Raw genomic sequence first — 19,362 nt, 5'->3', positions numbered from 1 at the left:
TGCTTCGAATTCCTAAATATAGGAAAGAGTGGCCCACACACAGTCCCAAAGAAGGATGCTTTTGGAAGGGAAAAATGCATTCCAAACTAAACATGAAAAATATCAGTGGGTGAAGCCACAGTGGTGACTGATTTAAAGGAAGGTAATTAAATGCTGTAAGTGATCATTAGTGTCTGGGCTAACTTTAAACTCTGCTCACATACAAATTACAGACTGTCTTCGGTTTCCAAAGAAGGGAACTGCCAAGGTGCAAATTGTCCTTTTATTTGTGGAAGTTAAATTTTGAAGGTGGTCAGTGTGATTTTTGACAGTAGCCCAATAGTGAAGTACTTGCTTGAATAAGACATGGGTCTTGCTACAGTAACCTGAATGCTTTACTGATGCAGGATTATTTTGTCATTTATTTGTGATGCAGGATTGTCATTTTTTTCATTTATTTAGAATTAATTTTTTAATAATATTATTCAACGTTATAGAGTATAACATTTTTACGGAAATAAATGCTGCAACACCAAAAGGGAAAGTAAAGAATAACCTCTGCAGTTATGAACTGCAGTTTCCTTTTGCTAAATTCAATTCAATTCAATTGTATTTGTATAGCGTTTTTTACAACACAAGGTTGTCACAAAGCAGCTTTAGAAAGAGGCCTGATACCCCCTCAGAGCAAGCCAAGGGCGACAGTGGCAAAAACTCCCTGACTAACAGGAAGAAACCTTGAGCAGAACCAAGCTCAGAGGGGGAGCCTGCTTCTGGTTGGCAATGGGCAAACAGTGAGTTTAACAGTAGTGTTATAGGTAATACATAAATAAATTTAAATTGAAAAATTATATCATTAATTATACAAATAATAAATTATGCAAATAATAATTATGCAAAAAAATAACATCATAAATCGCATCATAGTCAGTGATTAGGATCTCTGCTAATAGCAGTTCCCTGTTCCCATTACGGTTTAAATGTTCTGACAGCACAAAGACACAAGACCATACCCTAAACACCATGTTATGTATTTTTACAGAGTGCGCATAGGTATGTTCAAATCTGGCGACAGAGGGCCGTAGCCTTGGGCAGAGCTGTACAGCTGGCTGAAGCCCTCGGCTCCACAATGAGTTAGACTTGGTGCTAAAGCGGGCTTTGTGTACCGTGCATCTCCTCTGTCTTTTAGCAGACATTCAAAACCACATTGGAGAAATTCAGCCGATGGTTAACCAAGCTGTCAACAAGAAAACGTCAGCCTGCAAAAAAAAACTAAACCAGGGGGAAAAAAAAGAACTTGGTCTGCCATAAAGGATCATGATATCATTCACTCCAATGTATAGACGGGTCATTTTGGTGTCTGTCCTGACTGTACGGGTGCATTTGGAGTTTACTGCAGGACACTAAGCAGTGCCCTACATAGTGATATGTGCCCTTGCAGCGCCCTGCATAGTGATATGTGCCCTTGCAACGCCCTACATAGTGATATGTGCCCTTGCAGCGCCCTGCATAGTGATATGTGCCCTTGCAGCGCCCTGCATAGTGATATGTGCCCTTGCAGCGCCCTGCATAGTGATATGTGCCCTTGCAGCGCCCTGCATAGTGATATGTGCCCTTGCAGCGCCCTGCATAGTGATATGTGCCCTTGCAGCGCCCTGCATAGTGATATGTGCCCTTGCAGCGCCCTGCACAGTGATATGTGCCCTTGCAGCGCCCTGCACAGTGATATGTGCCCTTGCAGCGCCCTGCATAGTGATATGTGCCCTTGCAGCGCCCTGCATAGTGATATGTGCCCTTGCAGCGCCCTGCATAGTGATATGTGCCCTTGCAGCGCCCTGCATAGTGATATGTGCCCTTGCAGCGCCCTGCATAGTGATATGTGCCCTTGCAGCGCCCTGCATAGTGATATGTGCCCTTGCAGCGCCCTGCATAGTGATATGTGCCCTTGCAGCGCCCTGCATAGTGATATGTGCCCTTGCAGTGCCCTACATAGTGATATGTGCCCTTGCAGCGCCCTACATAGTGATGTGCCCTTGCAGTGCCCTACATAGTGATATGTGCCCTTGCAGTGCCCTACATAGTGATATGTGCCCTTGCAGTGCCCTACATAGTGACATGTGCCCTTGCAGTGCCCTACATAGTGACATGTGCCCTTGCAGTGCCCTACATAGTGACATGTGCCCTTGCAGTGCCCTACATAGTGATATGTGCCCTTGCAGTGCCCTATATAGTGATATGTGCCCTTGCAGCGCCCTGCATAGTGATATGTGCCCTTGCAGCGCCCTGCATAGTGATATGTGCCCTTGCAGCGCCCTACATAGTGATATGTGCCCTTGCAGTGCCCTACATAGTGATATGTGCCCTTGCAGTGCCCTACATAGTGATGTGTGCTCTTGCAGTGCCCTACAGGGTGATATGTGCCCTTGTAGTGCCCTACATAGTGATATGTGCCCTTCCGGTGCCCTACATAGTGATAAGTGCCCTTGCAGTGCCCTACATAGTGATAAGTGCCCTTGTAGTGCCCTACATAGTGATATGTGCTCTTGCAGTGCCCTACAGGGTAATATGTGGACTAGAGGGTGATATGTGCCCTAGCAGTGCCCTACTACAGGGTGAGATGTGCAAGTCCCTCTGTTGGGGAGTGGACATTCAGCACAGAATCATTCTGTGTCTGAAAACCTGAGAGAATTTTAGGCAAAAAAGCATGGGGCAGTTACCAAAGCAAACAAACATTCGTTCTGAGAGCTTGTTTAGAATGTCAGTCCATAAGTTAGCGCATATACCAGACACATCTGCCCCATTTGAGGGAATACAGACTGTGACATGAAGAATGCACAATAAATTGCAATTTGCTCAGAAGACAGTTTAATATGTTACCAAGAAATGGCAGGGCTACTACTGTGCAGCTTAAAAAAAGTTAACTATTGACATATAGGTTACAAACTTTTCAAAACTAGCAGTTATGGTTTTTTTCTGAACATTGTGTGCTTGATAACTGTCCGCTATTCCAAAAATCCAAAAACACTACTAGAACATATCAGAATAAAAAGGGCTTGCAACATTTTTTACTTTCAACACTGCAATTCCAAGGGTTAACTGATATGTTTTGCATAGAGGTGCACATATGCAGGTAGATAGAAGAATCAATAAGATTCCTTCCTACTTACAGGACACTTGCATAGATTAAACATTCCATAAGAGATTTTACTTTCTTTTGGGTCATATAATAGTTGACCATAACTTAAAACTACAACAAGATATGTGGGTTTAAAAAATTGTTGTGTCTTTATCTTCAGGTCTTTATCACTTATATTATATACATAGAAAAACTGATAAGTGTAAATCTAAAACAAACAGATACAGTTCAGACTCAGGTCTGAGTATTAAAAATGTAATTAGATTAAACTTATCAGTCACCACTGTTTTGTCATTCAAACCACATTGTAATGCAATAGCTTTATTCAGAATTTCTACAGTTCATGGAAAAATACTACAGGCCTTTAATGCGTAACCATACACTGAACCCAGCCCCATATCAAATTTCAGTTTACAATGCAGACAGTGGGAGGGTTCAACAGTGCCCATTTCTCTTTTTGTCTATTTCTGTAGGACTGAAACAGGAGAGAAAGGCAGCTTTGACATTAATGTTTGAGGAGGCCAGCATTTAAGTTATTCTGGCCTGGAGACATTTTGTGTTGGCCACTTCCTTGAGTGAGGGTCGAAGGGTTAATATGCTTATCGTTTCTGGAACAGCTTTAAACCAGAAAAAGATGCTTTTGTTACCGGGACAGAAGTTTCACTGTCATGACTCTTTCACTGTCAAACAGATATCAGGGCCAGCACTAAAGGGCTCAATCTCCTCAGAAGAGGGACATAAATATGGCGGTTCTTCCCTGCAGACTGATTTAAGACCTCAGTGAAAGTAGAAAAAAAAATAGGTCATAGAGATGCGGTGCAACCCATTCAGAACCTATTGGATGGCTGTTCAATATGATAGCCATTTTGCCTTCTCTATGAAAAACCAAATCAAAACAAAAACTGCATAAGCCTCCATTTGGATTTTACTAAATAAATAAATAAATAAACAAACAAACATTCTAGCATGGTAGTAACATCAGTTTGTCTTCCGGGACAGCTTAACTAATTCAAAATAATGAACCTATGCATGCAGTATCTAAACATGATAATAGGCTGTCCCTGATGGGTTATTAATTTTTAACAGAAGCCTAGAGTGCCAAACACCACTCAAATGAAGCCCACTATAAACAATACCACACAAAACACAGCCAAAGAAAGCCCCCATCCACTTGGCTCGCCCCCTCCCTACATACTTTGACCTTTGCCCCCTTGCCCCATGGGGAACAGTGTCACAGTGCCAGAGTGACCCCTGACCTCTAGAGAACCAGCTCAGTGTTTGCAGCTGTGGGCCTTGTCAGCTGAAGTGTTGTGGAGATTGTGATTCAACAACTTATATTTTCAACTGTAGTTTGTACTTACCTACTTAATTCCCAGTAAACTGCCCTGTATTCATTTCTCTGAGTATATTATTATTAATAATAATAGTAGCCAATCCAGCCCCACATCCACACTTGATTTCCACTCCAGCGATTGGCTGACAATGACATCACTTTATTGTTGCTTTTCTTAGAAAAGCCCATGGACCTTGAGATTCACTGATAAGCAACACAATGAAAGGACATGGGAGCACATGCATGTGCGTGTGTGTGTACACACAGACAGCCACACAGACACAATGAAGAAAGCTTCATGGCCAGTGCCCCCTAACACACACACACACACACACACACACACACACACACACACACACAGCTGAAAAGAAAGGCAGAGAACAAAAGAGAAGCCCCCTATTGAATGTTGTATCCCGTTAATGAAGAGCACAGCACATATCCATGGAAAGTCCAGTCTATTGGGGAAGAATAGGGGCAGTTCTGCTTCTTCTCCATGCATTGGGGTGGGTGTTCATGACTCAACATGTTCTCATCACAACGGGAGCATTCTGAAATGTGCTTCATCAATGGCACGCTCAGGGCCAAGGCAAACAAAAGGCACAGAGCTTTTCAACAAAAGCACAGGAGTAAACAGCACTATTTAAATCCGTATTTGCATTATATAATGTACACAGCGAGGGTGGGGTGGGGTGGGAGACATCCCAGGATCACTCATTTTAATATATTTGCCCATATATTCCCCTTCCCCCCCTTTCAAAATCACTGTCTCTCTCCAACCTTTCGCTTTGAATCAAGGGGACTGCTGTGAACCAATTCAATTTGTTTACCAATTAACTTTCTAAGCCCATGATTTGCAAATGAAATAAAATTGACAAACAGATTACGCTGACTGAGAGCAGAAAACCCCTCAATGAGAACGGGGTTAGCAATGTGCCTGCAGGTGCAAAACACAAACAAGAAAAAAATGCTTCACCCTCGAGACATTCCTCTCCTACCCCCTTATAACACTACACACCTGAGAAACGATGCTCTCCATCTGGGGTGTGAAAACCTCACCACCAGGGCTCCAATCAAAGTAGACAAGAAGAAAAGTGACAGAAAAACACGTGTAACACAAAAGACAACCATACCGCAGCAACAAGCAACTACCTCCAGAAAAAAGGGAGCTAGACCACACGGACAAAAGAGCTTCCGCGTGAAGCGACAGACACTCCTCCCCTCCCAGGCAGCTTTGGGCATCGGTTACCTGTATGCCAGAAGAACAGCATCATCTTTCCTGAGGTGGAATCTATACTCTTTCAATACCTCAGCAACCTGTTTGACGTTTACACTGCAGCAGCCATACTGGAAGGCCCAAAACAAAGACTGAACTGAAAGAATAACAGATGCCTGGCGAGGTTTTCCAATTAACCTTCCCCTTGCTGGTGTGCAATTTCTACATCGCATTGACAACTAGGTCCTGTAATATGTTCTATTTAGATTTTTGTGAGAATTTCAAACAAGGACTGGCTTATATAGACCAAGCTGTACAGAGTACAGCTTCAAGCATAGAACTGGCTGAAAAGGGGGTGCTAAGGAATGCTAAAGTCAGTATCACAGAAGAGGATAATATCTTGCTGCAGTTTACACCCAGAGGGAAAAGAAAGAAGTCATTCAGACAGGCTAATCTAATTGGGCTCCTTTTCAGGGTTGGAGGGCTGGTAGCTTATTGGTTTTCATCCCACCCCAGTACCACCTGATCCAGCTCATCCCTGCAGTGACCGAGACCAATTCAACCATTATTCATCCAGCTCAGTTTTTTCCCAGCTTCAGTCGGCTGTGGAATATAAGGACTTCTGGGTAACTGGTTCAGGCTACCTCTATCCAACATGAGCATTTTGCCACAGCCCTAGTTTTTCTTGTGCTGAGAGGAAACCTAGGCCTTGATTTTACATTCAAGCAGCTCTCCACCGGATTTGAAAGACTCTGTTCACAGTGGACTGCTCAGCAGCAAATCAGGCTGAAGAAGGAGGTCCAAGAGCCAGGGTGCCTGCTGTGTGTTCACTGGCACAGGCATTCTGAATGTTTGTCATAAATGCAAACAAGTAGGCGGAGCTTCAGGGTGAGTGATGCTGGTCCACCATTGTGGAAACAGGTTGGGGGGTATTGTGTTTGAAACAAAGAGTCCAGTGCAACCACAACAGTGACATCAGCGCTGCTCAAAACAAAAACAGATCAAGGTTCCCCAGTCCTTTCACCAAGATGTATGAAGGAGAAGGAAGTTCAATGAGAACATGCACTATGCAAAGGGAAACATCCAGCAGGACCCTGCAGAACTAACTTGCGGCCTACAGAACATACTTATAAGGGAAGGGTTCCAGAAAAAACACTTATCAGAGCACTCCCACAAAGATTTCAGCTCCAGAAAACAGGGTGGTCACATGCCCTTAAGAGTTAAAACCCAGTAGAAGTTTGGCTGGATGCATCAACGAAATTCTGATGCGCAGGGCAGTAGCATGTTTTACACTGAGATTCAACACAACGCATTTGATTGATAACAACTACACTGAAACAAAGTTAACTCAATGCTGCCCAAAAGACTGTCATAACTATATAATATAGTGCATAATAATTTGCAACGCACAAGGAGACATATTTTGCAATTACAAGACTAAACGGCCCATAATGGGACACTATGACAAAATATGTTTGATGTTCTGGTTAAACAAGAAGCCAGCAATTCTGGAATATGCAAAAGCGTGTAAAGCCTTCTGTTCATTATGCCCAGCAATCAAACCTGAAAAAGTCACGTGTTCACTTGACAACGGAAAAACTGAATTTCACTGTAATGTCAGCACACAATATTTGCTAAAGCACGCAGACACGTTGTTTACTGAATAGGAATAAGTATTACTGTTACTCCTACAAATATTATCTTCCAATTTCCACTCACAAGCACATGGAGCACAGAGAGACGGAGAAAGAGACAGATGGCCATGGATATGACCTCGGATGCGTTAACTTACGTTTCTCGTCATCTGCGTGTACTAAAGAAGCTGCTCTAGATAGAACATCCAAAGGTGTTTCCATTCTTGGCAGGACCCTGCAGTAAGTAAAATCACATTTTACTAAGTGCTGCCAGTCAGAGGAGGGTTATGTTCTATTAGATAGTGTTCTCTATGATTTAAAACTGAAGTAGAGCTAGAAACAGCTGTGATCCGCAGACGTAAGATAACTCCCTTCAGTTACTCAAGCACATGCAATGCAACTGACGTTAAAAAAAGGTTAATATTGTGTACTTTATTTTATCCTATACGAAATACAATCAATTGTCTTCAAACAAAATGGGGGTCCTGTGTCAGAAAAGGTTTTGGAAACAGTGAATGAAGTAAAGCTTTTAAGGAATAGAGCGCAGTTTCTCGCCGTTTCGCTTCCCACACTCAACATTCCAGGGATACCAATCCTACTACATTTCTGAAGGCAAATTAGTTTTAATCGGCACTACATATTTTCACGTGGTTTAAATGAAATGAGAATGTTACAGCACTAAACGACTAGTCATGTATACTAAAAACGTGCATAACGAATAATATAGATAAATAACGTTAGCCAACAGGATTCGTCTTGGCAACACAAGTAGATAGTTCTCCATTGACAACTCGGACATGGTCGTTAACTGAAATTTCAGGCAAGTGTGGTAAACTAACTTTGAACATAATCATTTATAGCCTACTGTTTTCAACACCATTCAAGGATATCACATTAAACAAACTGATAAGCGTTGCGTGCTTTGACTACAATCACAATCTACCATGCTAGCAACAAAACATATAATTTCACAACTTTTTCGCCTACGGTATTTTATGTACACAGGTTGCCGTAAACTTTACTATACTCGTGGATTAGTACACAGCAAGTTACTGCCAACCATCGTCCTAAACCCCTTAAAAAGTTTACTTTTTTTCTTTTCATTTAGAACTACGTTTTCTTGTGCAAGTTTGGCAACGTTTACGCTGATTCTAGCGATCTCCGCTTTCTAGCTTGTTTGCATAAGTTACTATACAAGCGTACATTGCATTGGAAGTTGTAGTGTGTACCGTGTTTCTGTAAGCCTGTTGTAATGTGGATAGTAGCTAAATTTGCTAACTAGCTAGCTACATACCACCTTGTAGCGCCACTGTGGATTCTTCTTTTTATATTGCCGATGACTTGAGGATTGGCGAGCAAGTCCAGAGAAATCCCGAACCACGAAGAAAGGAATTCACAGGCTGTATCCCGGAGTATAGAGTATGGCTAGGCGCTTTTACTGACTTGGGACCTCACAGTGAACAAGCAGGAAAGGAAGAATGTGAGGAATGATGGAATTCTCTTCCTAGCAGGTGGTGAAAGTGAAGAATTCCCATTGGTTTAGGCTACGAAATGAGATCAGCATGTATTATGTTAATGAGCATCTGACATCACATCCTTTGCAGGTACTTGAAAATAAGGAAGTTACATGTAGTTAAACTAGAACAAGCATGGTTCAGCAATCTCTTGAAGAGGCCTCTGCGTTTTTTTATTTTTTTTATTATTTTTTTTTACATGTAATGGTCTAATCCAAGAGCGCATATCTTTCAACTGATGCACTCTCATTTGCAGGTGGATCCAGTAAACTACAATTGTGGTTTAAAATAGCCTATCAAATACAAATCGATTAATTTAAATAAAATGTAATATCTTAGAAGAGCGATGCTCTACTAGGTTTGTGAAATTCAGAACTGCCTACTCCTTTTTGAGTGTAATTTGCACCTGCATACACTAAACATTTAATCTTGTGTTTCAATTTATATATTATTCCATTTAGGCATGCATCATGTCAACAACAATAATGATTATAAATATGTATAATGAATAGGACTTAGGTTCAACTAAATTAGCATAGGTTAAAATAGCATTACAATACAATTGCAATCCTACACCTAACATTTTCTGTTTGCATTTGAATGATTCCAGGCACTTCCTGGATTTGGGATTTTCTTTGCCTCTCATGGAAGGAAATCAAATTCTGGTGGCTGAGTTCTCAAGAGGATTGGAAAGCACCGGAATGTGACTCATATTTTTGGAGCAACACATTTTTTTCCCAAACATGCCTTGCTGCCGGACTTTCTGGGAAGCATGAAGTATACAATCAATTTTTTAAAATATATTTTTTTATTCCTAGGAAAGTTTTGTAAATGCAGTTTAGCCTTAAAATGTTCAGAAAGAAAAAGATCCAAGTGATCCTTGCACATCCAAGTGCAACCTTACTGCAAGAACATACACACAGGGTGTGAAGGGGGAATTTAATGGCATATTTATACAGCAGTTCATTACAGCAGACAGAGTAACTCAAGCATCATGACAGTGACTTCCTCCTCCAGCCTTTCCACATTTTCCACAGCTTTTTCGTGCTGTATGAGACCGTTTTCAACAGCCCTGTAGGAAACAAAACAACATTTATTTCACATATTACCCAATAGGCCTTTGCCATTATAGCTTTTCCCAACATAGTTATCAAAGAAGCCGGTCCTGTAAATACTTAAAACCTAAAACATTTCATTATATAACATTCATTCAGCAGACACTTATCCAGAGTGACTTAGAATGCAAGAGAATAATAATGCAAGGGTGCACTTAACAGATATGAGCAAAAGAGCCAGATCATGCTAATATCACTCCCAGTGTATGCGTAACACATCTGAAGTGATGCTTTTCTTTATTTACCATTATCTGTGCATTAAACATAAAACAGACAAAAAACATGCATTTACAGATTCACTGTATAAAGGTCTCTTACCAGCAGTGACAATGCCTTTGACACTCTGTGATATACTTGAAGACTTCACTATTGATGATATTCCTGAAGGGGGAAAAATAAATACAAGCATGAAACCACTGAACACCATTCAGTGTGATTGCAGGTAGTACAGCTTCTTACTTTCCTTTTTGTAAAGTGGTGTGATAATGTCATCACTGTGGTCTAGAGGTTGTCCAAATGAGGGATCACCTTACAATAACAAGATTAGCCCCAATGCAATGTTCATGTGTCAAGCAAGCAAATAAAAAAACAAGTATTTCACACCCCTTTCCTGTACTGCAGGTGTTTTCACAACTCCTCGCAGTAGTTTAAGTGTCATTTCCTCAACAGATGCTGGGTGCGGTTTCTTGTGTGACAGGACAGGACAGTCAAGTAAGTACTGACTGTTCAAGTAAACATCTATATGAAGTTGAAATCTCTCCATTTTAAATGATAAAACAAACATATATTCAGTTACACACTGAAAAAAAACAAAAAAAACTGCAGTTCAGCTGTAATTCAGCAATTGTAACATTGCGAGAACTGTGAGCGGCTACGCAACGATGCACTGAATCACCGTTTCATACGAAGCCTTTATGAACTGCTCACACCTGAAGGTCTTGCACAGACACGTACAGAGTGAGCCAGGCACAGCTCATGGCCGCAGGCCCAGGATGTGCGGAGGGAACGTCTCACCTTGCTGCACCACCAGCCCGCAGTCCGGGTCCTGGGCCACCTGCAGCAGGATCTCCTCCACGTCCCGGTTCTTCCCCGGCGGGTCCACCAGGCGGGTGATCCGCTGCTGCAGCGTCCGCGGGAGAGCCATCAGCTGGGTGAACTGCCCCTCGGGGCTTTTGTCCACCTGGAACAGAGAGCATGGGCCATGAGCTCCTGTATGAGGCTCTCTCTGCAGTCGCAGAGCCAAGAACAGAGCCTCGACTGAACCACCCAACAGGTGAATGATGCTTGTGCTTGCAGCTGAATGTATGACATGGCATTAAAACACATGGACAGAAAGGAGAGCCACTTCCCCCTTCAAGAGGAGCTGCCATTAAAGAATGAAGCTGATAATTAAAAGATAATTTAATGAGGGGATAAGATCGACGTGCAGCTGAGCTACTCAAGTTAGAGGAGCCCTCTTCAGAAAAGACGGGTGGGGCGGATCAGGAGCAGGAGATTTGAAATCTGATCCTGACCCAACAGAGGAGTGTCTGAACCTCCCTTCCAGCTGTCCCTTTGTCAGACCTTGTGAATACAGCCAGTTAGCTGCACCCATCACATCACAGCTCACCATCAGGGTGGGGAGGAGCAGACTGCCACTGCAATTCCAGCTGCTTCAGCTTTCTCCTTACACGTCAACCCAGGACTCCCTCCCCCGGTACATGTTCAATAACTGTCAGAGACGGGCCTTTCTCACTCTCACCAGCTGGAGGAAGGGGGAGGAGGACATGCATGCTGGCTTGAGTGTCTCACCTCCAGTTTTCCCTGCTGGGGCTTGTACACCACCTGTGGGCATTCCTGCAGGATGTGGCTGTACAGGATCCGGAAGTGTGGCAAGTTCTCCTTGACGATGTTTAAAACTTTAGATTTGTCTTCACCGATTACCATCCTGAAATCACCTGGAACAAAGACAGGAGGCCATTTCACAATCGCAGTAACTGTGCAAATCTCGATCAGACCATGGTTGCTGAATCACAAAAAAGAATTTGTAGAAATCAAACAGAATGGTGCAAAAAATAAAATACTTTTGAATTTTGTTTGAACAGATATCTTATTTTTGCATTCCATTCAATATCCAATGCCCCCCAACACGCCCCGCCTTCCCCGTTTTAAATATTTTGTTACAACTAACGTATGGCCTTGTTTTGGCTTAGGGTGACTCTTACTACAATGGCCACTTGTAGTACATCATCATCAATGTAATTATAACTATGTGTATATGTATTTTGACAGTTAACCATGAAGCTAGCCTGTAGGCTTTGAATAGCCAGGTAAGGTGGTATGGTAAGTAAATTTGGTCTTGGTGTGTTGTTTTCTCCATTCGTTGGTCAGTAGGAAATGGCAAAATTTTCATTGTAACATTTTTTGAAAATTAATGTTTGGACATAAACATTAATTTTCAAAAAATGTTACAATGAAAATTTTGCATTTCATTAAATGACGTGTGTAGGCCTTTTTAAAATCACCGTCAGTGTAGCCATTTCCTAAATATGGGGCAAAACTAAGGGCAAACACATCCAGACTTTTGCACAGTATTTTAATCTCAATACTAAATACCCATTTCCGAGCATCAATCAAAAACAATATATTGGTGTGATATTAAAATATTTCTTGTGTGGTCTTAAAAGTTGAAATGGTTAATTTAGTAAGCCTTGCGTAGGATACACAACATATAGCAGATTCAGTACAGACACCATCTAACAGAATGGCTTATGGGGAGTGAGCACACAAGAAAGGTAGTCACCGGAGTAGGAGAGGCCAGCGATTTGGACGAAGAGGTCTTCCTCAGTGAAGCTCTCAGGAAGCATGAGGAAGGAAGCTGTGACTGCACTTTTCAGGTTGCCCACAAGAGCAGCACGAAGCTTCCCATCCTCATTCTGAAGCAGAATCTTTACCTACAACACAACACATGAACAAATTCTTCAGTTTACCAAATATCTTTTCATGAATAAAATCACGACTACATGAACATTCTTTACAAATTAAAGAACTGAACATTGAAAGGAAGTGAAAACAATTGTAATATGCTGAGTATTTACATCTAATGTTCAACATGTCAACTTATGAAGCATCTAAACATGTACCCATTATAGTAATAAATCAGCCATAGCTTTGTAAGAGTAGAAATAATCAGTGGCATGTGAAAGTGCATCAGCTTTAATGGCACTTAAACAAAAAATAAACAGTGCCCTCATTTGGTACTTTTTGTAATAGCATCACAATTTTTACTTCCAAAAAAGTGCTATGAATGGACTCAGGCAGCCAGGGTCCAACCTGATAAAACACAATTATAAACAGCATCAAATATCTATGGTGCAAAGCTTCTGCATTGTAAAGACAAGACAGAAGGTGTGTGCTGTACCCCCAGAATATATACATTTATATAGTCCATTACCGGTTTGTGAAGTCTGCCGGCCACATACATGGTCTTCCAGTGCAATAAGTCGTTAATCAGGGTATCTGTGCTAATGACACCATACTTAATCACCTGTGGTGTAACATAAAAAGGGTTTAAGTTATTGCATAATTATTCATCGACACGACACAAACAATTAAATTGGTAATGTACTGTACCTTTCCATTGCTTGGAACTAAAGTGTTGTAGTAAATTCCAGCTCCGCGATCATTCTGAATACTGCCAATGTGTTTCGGCCCAAGGTACTTAAGGAAAGAGTAATGTTTCCGATTTTGCAACAGATTCATTGTGTGCCAAGTGACTGGGTCATCCACAGCGAACACGAAGTCCACCATGTTTTTCTGAAAGGAAAAATATACGCACTGTTATTATTTATAGCAGCTTCACTATCAGAGGGTATTTTCAGACATAACTGTGACAACACAACGTATGCAAGAAAGTAGGAATGGGCTCACATTAAGATCCCCCTTCAAGTTTGTATCACCTAAAGTTAACTATTTATTTTGACAACAGGGATTTCAATATCATACAGCAGTTTTATCGCAAGCTAATAAGCGCTTTCTTACCCCCATTTGACCTTGGGTAGTTCCACATTGTTTAAAAACACCAGATCCATAAGCAAACGCGAGGCTAATGTCCTGAGGAAATTGTGAAACAATTCTTCGGTAAAAGACACTTGTGTTCTGTAGGGCTGGGAGCGACATCGCAACGCCACATCCCACAACTAAATAGCGGACTAGCTAACTACTAAAAGACAGCCGATAACTCGAAGACACGTGTTTGGTTGAATGTTGCACATAATAATTGTAGCTAAGCCTGAACGCTCAGGTTAGCGAGTTGGAAGGAAACACTCAAATGTATTGCCCTTCTCAGATCGCCATACTGCAACGTTGTTAGGATAAGATATATAGCTAAAATAAATAAACATTCGCTTTAGGTAATAGTCCTAACATTTTTTGGGCACACCAGAAACAGAGTAAAGAAGTTAACAGATAGATAGTGTACTGTACTGCATTTCCCTACTATTATTCAAGCCGTGGGTGTGACCATCATATTTCTGTAGTACAAGAGCAGACTAATTTAGACTTTGATTATGAACCTACGCCACCTAGCGACCCGGAGGATAATCCAATATTGAGAAATTACATTGCAATGTTATGGCGTGTAGCCCATTGATAATGTTAACGTGATGGTAAATCATATAGTGGTCGTACTGCCTGCCTGCAGGGTATTGCAGTAGACTGCAAGTGTTAAGATGAAAATGAACAGTTTCAAATGTCACTCGAATATGCAAATATACATAAGCGTGTTCGCATAAACCAGACGTGAAAATAGTTAATATTGCGGGTGAAAACGCACGTGATGCAGTTTATTTAACCCCGCTCTCTCTCTCTCTCTCTCTCTCTCTCTCTCTCTCTCTCTCTCTCTCTCTCTCTCTCTCTCTCTCTCTCTCTCTCTTCCAAAAAAGCAGTTGCCTTTAAGATTATTATTACAGCACGATCCCAGCTGCTGTTTCGAGGAAGTGTGAAATTCGGCACTTGTAGAGAACAGTGATATGGCTTGCTTGCGTAAACCACCTACTCCTTTTTTGCTTTCCATAAATTTCACTTATTTGTTCCAACATTGTCCACTTGTGTGCACTGCTCTAATGTAGCCTATTCCTTTATTCTTCTTTGGTGCCTGTTAACAGTATCTTGCCTAATCCTAAATTTCAGTGCATTCTGTAACTTTTAATTGCCCTCTGTGTGCTACAAAAGACATTTCACTCCATCCTGAGTTCCTCTTGGATAATGCTTGTGCTACATGCTGGGTGGTCTGGGTGCAATTGGGGCTTCACAACATGTCTCTTTTACAGCACTGCTGAAAGAATAAAGAATCCAGAGGCAGCCAGGCGTAAAATAAAGTAACCTAATCCAAGACAGTATTTTAAATGGAGGGCTTTGCAGATCATCATCGGCTGCATGGCATAATTCCTCACAGGAGAAAAACAAAGGAGACTAGGAAGTATGGATGAAGGGAGGAGGAGTGGGGAAATATAGCGCTTGAAGTTTGGAGCTGGGACAGGAGCTACAGCTCCATATCATGCCGGTGGAGCATGTCCATGCTACAGTTTTACTTATATATGATGGCAAAAGAGATAGATAAACTTTATTAATCCCCAAAGAGGAAATTACTTCTAGTACCAACAATACATCCATAGACAGCACCAGTGTGAGCAAGTTATATAGATGATAAATAACAGTCATTCCACACCTTTTTTGTTTTGCAACAATATGCTAATATGGAGCATTTACATTAATGAATGTGTGAAGCAATGCATAATATGAGGAAATGTAAACATGGGCATGGATTCCCTCATGGGCAGATGCTTCCTAAAGCAAGTTTGGAATAACTCTTATAGAATACATCTTAGTATCCATACTCCATAGAAAAGCTGTAACTGGGTGCAACCTAAGGGAACCAGGGAAGAAAATAAACAACAGTACCACAAGAGGATGCTGCTATCTTGCCACATGAGAAAACGAAATAATTTGTCCAATGGCAAGCACACCCACACAAATGGCCCCTCTCATAATCTCTCGCTCACTCTCAATCTTTCCCTTGGCCTCTCTCTTTTTCATCTGATCTTTCCCTCAGTCTCTCTCTCTTTCGCCCGATCTTTCTATCGGTCTCTCTCATAATCTTTCAATCAGTCTCTCTCCCAATCTCTCTCTCTTGGTGTTTTTCGCTATACCATTTTCTCCCCAAATTTAACAGGACTGTTCCTTGCTGACTTGTAAGGCTGTTGTTCTAAGCTGCTCAAACAATGGCCACTCATAGAAGTAAATATGAGCTGTGACATTAATGGCCATTTTTACTGGAAACAAGGAACCACGTTGAACAAAATACATATTTGCATAATGAAATAGGATATTAAATTGCAGATTATCCTTGTGTTTGTAATTTTCCTCAGCATTTTATGTCATTGGTTTTTATGATACATTTAATATTTTAGGGAAAACCTTTTTTAGGAGTATATTACCGCCATGGTTCATTCTAATACAAGGTAGATGTTGTTCTAATTGCCCTATTCAATTTACAATCCTCAATAAGTAATTGCACACTGCCAGAGCGTTTCCTAAAGAAAGCATAGCCAACAAAAAATGTTGAGGAGCTTAGTGGGGTCCGGTTCTCTGTAAAGCTGCTTTGTGACAAAGCCCCTTTGTTAAAAGCGCTATACAAATAAAAATTGATTGATTGACTGTGAGCTGCATTGGTTAAATCACAGCTTATGTTATTTGTGTGTTTATGATTACATTACATTATTGGCATTTGGCAGATGCTCTTATCCAGAGCGACGTACAGTTGATTAGACTAAGCAGGAGATAATCCTCCCCTGGAGCAATGCAGGGTAAGGGCCTTGCTCAAGGGCCCAACGGCTCTGCGGATCATATAGTGGCTACACCAGGATTAGAACCACCAACCTTGCATGTCCCAGTCATGTACCTTAACCACTACGCTACAGGCCGCCCCATAGATAAATAACTAACAGCATTCTACCGTTTCTGCTCGATTTGCCCTGTATTCTGTCTGCCTGTATATTTGTCATGTGAGTCTAGTGTATAGGTAATGTCATGTCATAAATATGAGCTCTCCAACTGTACTGGAGCAAATTCCACCAGCTTGCTGTTTGGCAATAAAAGCAATTGATTGATTGATGGAAGTAGCACAGGTATGTATGGCAGAGGAGGGTAGGGGAGCACTGTGCAGTCAGGGGTAAGGCCATGAAAGGAAATGCTGACAAATATTGGACTGTAAAATACACACATAAATCAGGAGACATGCATGTGCAGATTTAACTATAACATTGTTTTAAAAAAATTGGCGGTACGGATGGTGCAGTGGGTAGCACTGCCGCCTCACAGACAAGGAGGTCCTGGGTTCGATTTCCCGTCGACCGGGGCCTCTCTGTGCGGAGTTTGAATGTTCTCCCCGTGTCTGCGTGGGTTTCCTCTGGGTACTCCGGTTTCCTCCCACAGTCCAAAGACATTCAGGATAGGCTGATTGGAGAGTCTAAATTGCCCATAGGTATGAGTGTGAGTGAATGGTGTGTGTGCCCTGTGATGGACTGGCGACCTGTCCAGGGTGTATTCCTGCCTTTCGCCCAATGTATGCTGGGATAGGCTCCAGCCCCTCTGCGACCCTGCTTAGGATAATGGATGGAATGGATGGATTGTTTTAAAATATTTGTGAAATAGATTGTAACTTGGGCTCGTCATAAATATGCCAGAATTCTACAGCAAAACCTTTAACCTGTGCTTCTGACACTGACACTCAAATGACCTGCAATTCAGAGATTTCCAAAATAATCAATACTCAAGGTTCCCACTGTGAGATAAATGAAATTCAAATCTGTAACTGAAATTATTCAGTAGTCTGTAATTTTTGTAATGTCGGTAATATTTTGCTGAAGCAAATATGCAGAGAGAAACAGAACACTTTGATGTTCATCCACATCTTTGTGTTCAGTAAGCACTATTCTCAGGGTAGTTTGACTGTGAAAAATAAAGGCATCATTTATTTCAGTCCACTGGATTTCTTATGTTTTCTCATTTTTTTAAATTTTGATTACATGAACACATTCTCCACTAGTATATTTGGACGCAAACTCATGTAAAATGTATAGTGTTTGCTAAAAATATGTACTGTGTGTCGTGGTAGATTTAGTACTTGATGTAGTGCTAGATTGTGATATTATGCAATCAACCAAGTTAAAGGTTGGCAGGGCATGCCACAACCTAGAACTGACCAGAGAGATTGGCACTACTCACAGTTTGCTGTACCTGACCGCTTAATTGAACAGTAAAATAAGAGTTCTTTCCCCCTGATGTCACATGACAAGGCAACTTGAAATACATAATTCTTTCAAGAAAACACATGAAAATCTAGTGATAAATTTAAAATGAAACATTGTCTGCATGAAAATTTGTATAAGGCAGAGACGTAGTTAAAAAAACATTCATAATTGCGATTTTCACACATTAATATTGATAAAGTCAATTATTCATGTGGAGGATTGTTATTAATTCAGGCTTCAGTGTAATCCATGGGGGACTTCTAAGCAGTGAAATGTGCTACGTGTACAGCTGATTGATCAGAGATTAACGTGGCTGAAGAAATAGAGCGAAATATCCTAAAATAGTGGTTGAAGAGAATGGGGCAATAGCCATGAAACGCATAACTTGCACATCGATTAAACGAGCTGCATGGTGGATTGTTACATTCAGGAGGAATAGTGTGCACATCTTATAATGCTACTCCATGTGTCAGTTGTATTCCCTGGAGTCACACTGCGTACAGTAAATGCATGTAGATTATCCAGATGCTCCATGCAGGATGGTGAAAATCACAAAATGCACCAGGCCTTTAAAAATTCTCTCCATGTCACATTCTTAACATGACAGGACAGCTAGAATACAGAGCAGACTACCCTCCGAGTGTTTTATTCCCAAATGCAGCTTCCATTAGTCCTGAAATGACCAAAGAGGGAGGGACACTTTCAGTCTTCAGTGAATCATGTGGTTCCTGTTGCTGCTGCTTGTAATTTGACTGCAGCGGTAAGAATATTTATGAAAGCTGACAACAGCTGTCACTGGAAGAATGGAACATGTTCCAGTGTTCTAGCGAGATAGCGAGTCGGTGCATCTCTTTAGCTGCTCAATCGAAGATCTGGTCCTGTGCTTTTTCATTTAATCACAATGCCCGTGAGAGTCTCAGTACTCTGGCTGCTGTTGCCATGGTGATGCTGTTGGTTACTCACAATGTTAAACATGAAAGGCAGGTGGGAAATGAACAGCAGTTACCATTAATGAAATCTTTACTATAATATGCAAGCAAAACATTTGAGACAGAATGCTGTCATGCTGCATGAGATTGAAAACTAACAGTCAAACATTTGTGCATGTTGTGCACAAAAAAGGGAGCGAGAATACCAGAGGTTTCCACCT

At 41.4% G+C, this 19,362-nt stretch overlaps 2 protein-coding genes across 4 annotated transcripts in view; both read right to left on the bottom strand.

The window, feature by feature from the left end:
- vgll4b (vestigial-like family member 4b) overlaps positions 1-8,809 on the bottom strand; it is a 39,725-nt gene extending 30,916 nt beyond the window's left edge. Inside the window, exons 1-2 of one of the 3 annotated variants that reach the window (XM_061219424.1) lie at positions 8,587-8,809; positions 7,451-7,527 (exon numbers count right to left, since the gene is read on the bottom strand). In XM_061219424.1, the coding sequence (XP_061075408.1) occupies positions 7,451-7,514 (64 nt within the window). In that variant the 5' untranslated portion in view covers positions 7,515-7,527; positions 8,587-8,809. The remainder of the gene's footprint in view (positions 1-7,450; positions 7,528-8,586) is intronic. The other 2 variants (XM_061219425.1, XM_061219427.1) reach the window with 2 other exon arrangements.
- Positions 8,810-9,728: 919 nt separating this feature from the next.
- Positions 9,729-14,454, bottom strand: tamm41 (TAM41 mitochondrial translocator assembly and maintenance homolog). Its single transcript, XM_061219926.1, has 8 exons — positions 13,942-14,454; positions 13,534-13,716; positions 13,355-13,447; positions 12,704-12,854; positions 11,713-11,858; positions 10,936-11,101; positions 10,240-10,302; positions 9,729-9,878 (listed from the first exon to the last, which is right to left on the bottom strand). The coding sequence occupies exons 1-8, from the start codon at positions 14,077-14,079 to the stop codon at positions 9,799-9,801; spliced, it is 1,020 nt and encodes a 339-aa protein (XP_061075910.1). The 5' UTR covers positions 14,080-14,454; the 3' UTR covers positions 9,729-9,798.
- Between the last annotated feature and the right edge of the window lie 4,908 nt (positions 14,455-19,362).

The sequence above is a fragment of the Conger conger genome, chromosome 14 (assembly GCF_963514075.1).
Source record: "Conger conger chromosome 14, fConCon1.1, whole genome shotgun sequence".
Classification (NCBI taxonomy): domain Eukaryota; kingdom Metazoa; phylum Chordata; class Actinopteri; order Anguilliformes; family Congridae; genus Conger; species Conger conger.
This window is presented reverse-complemented; position numbering and strand designations above follow the sequence as displayed.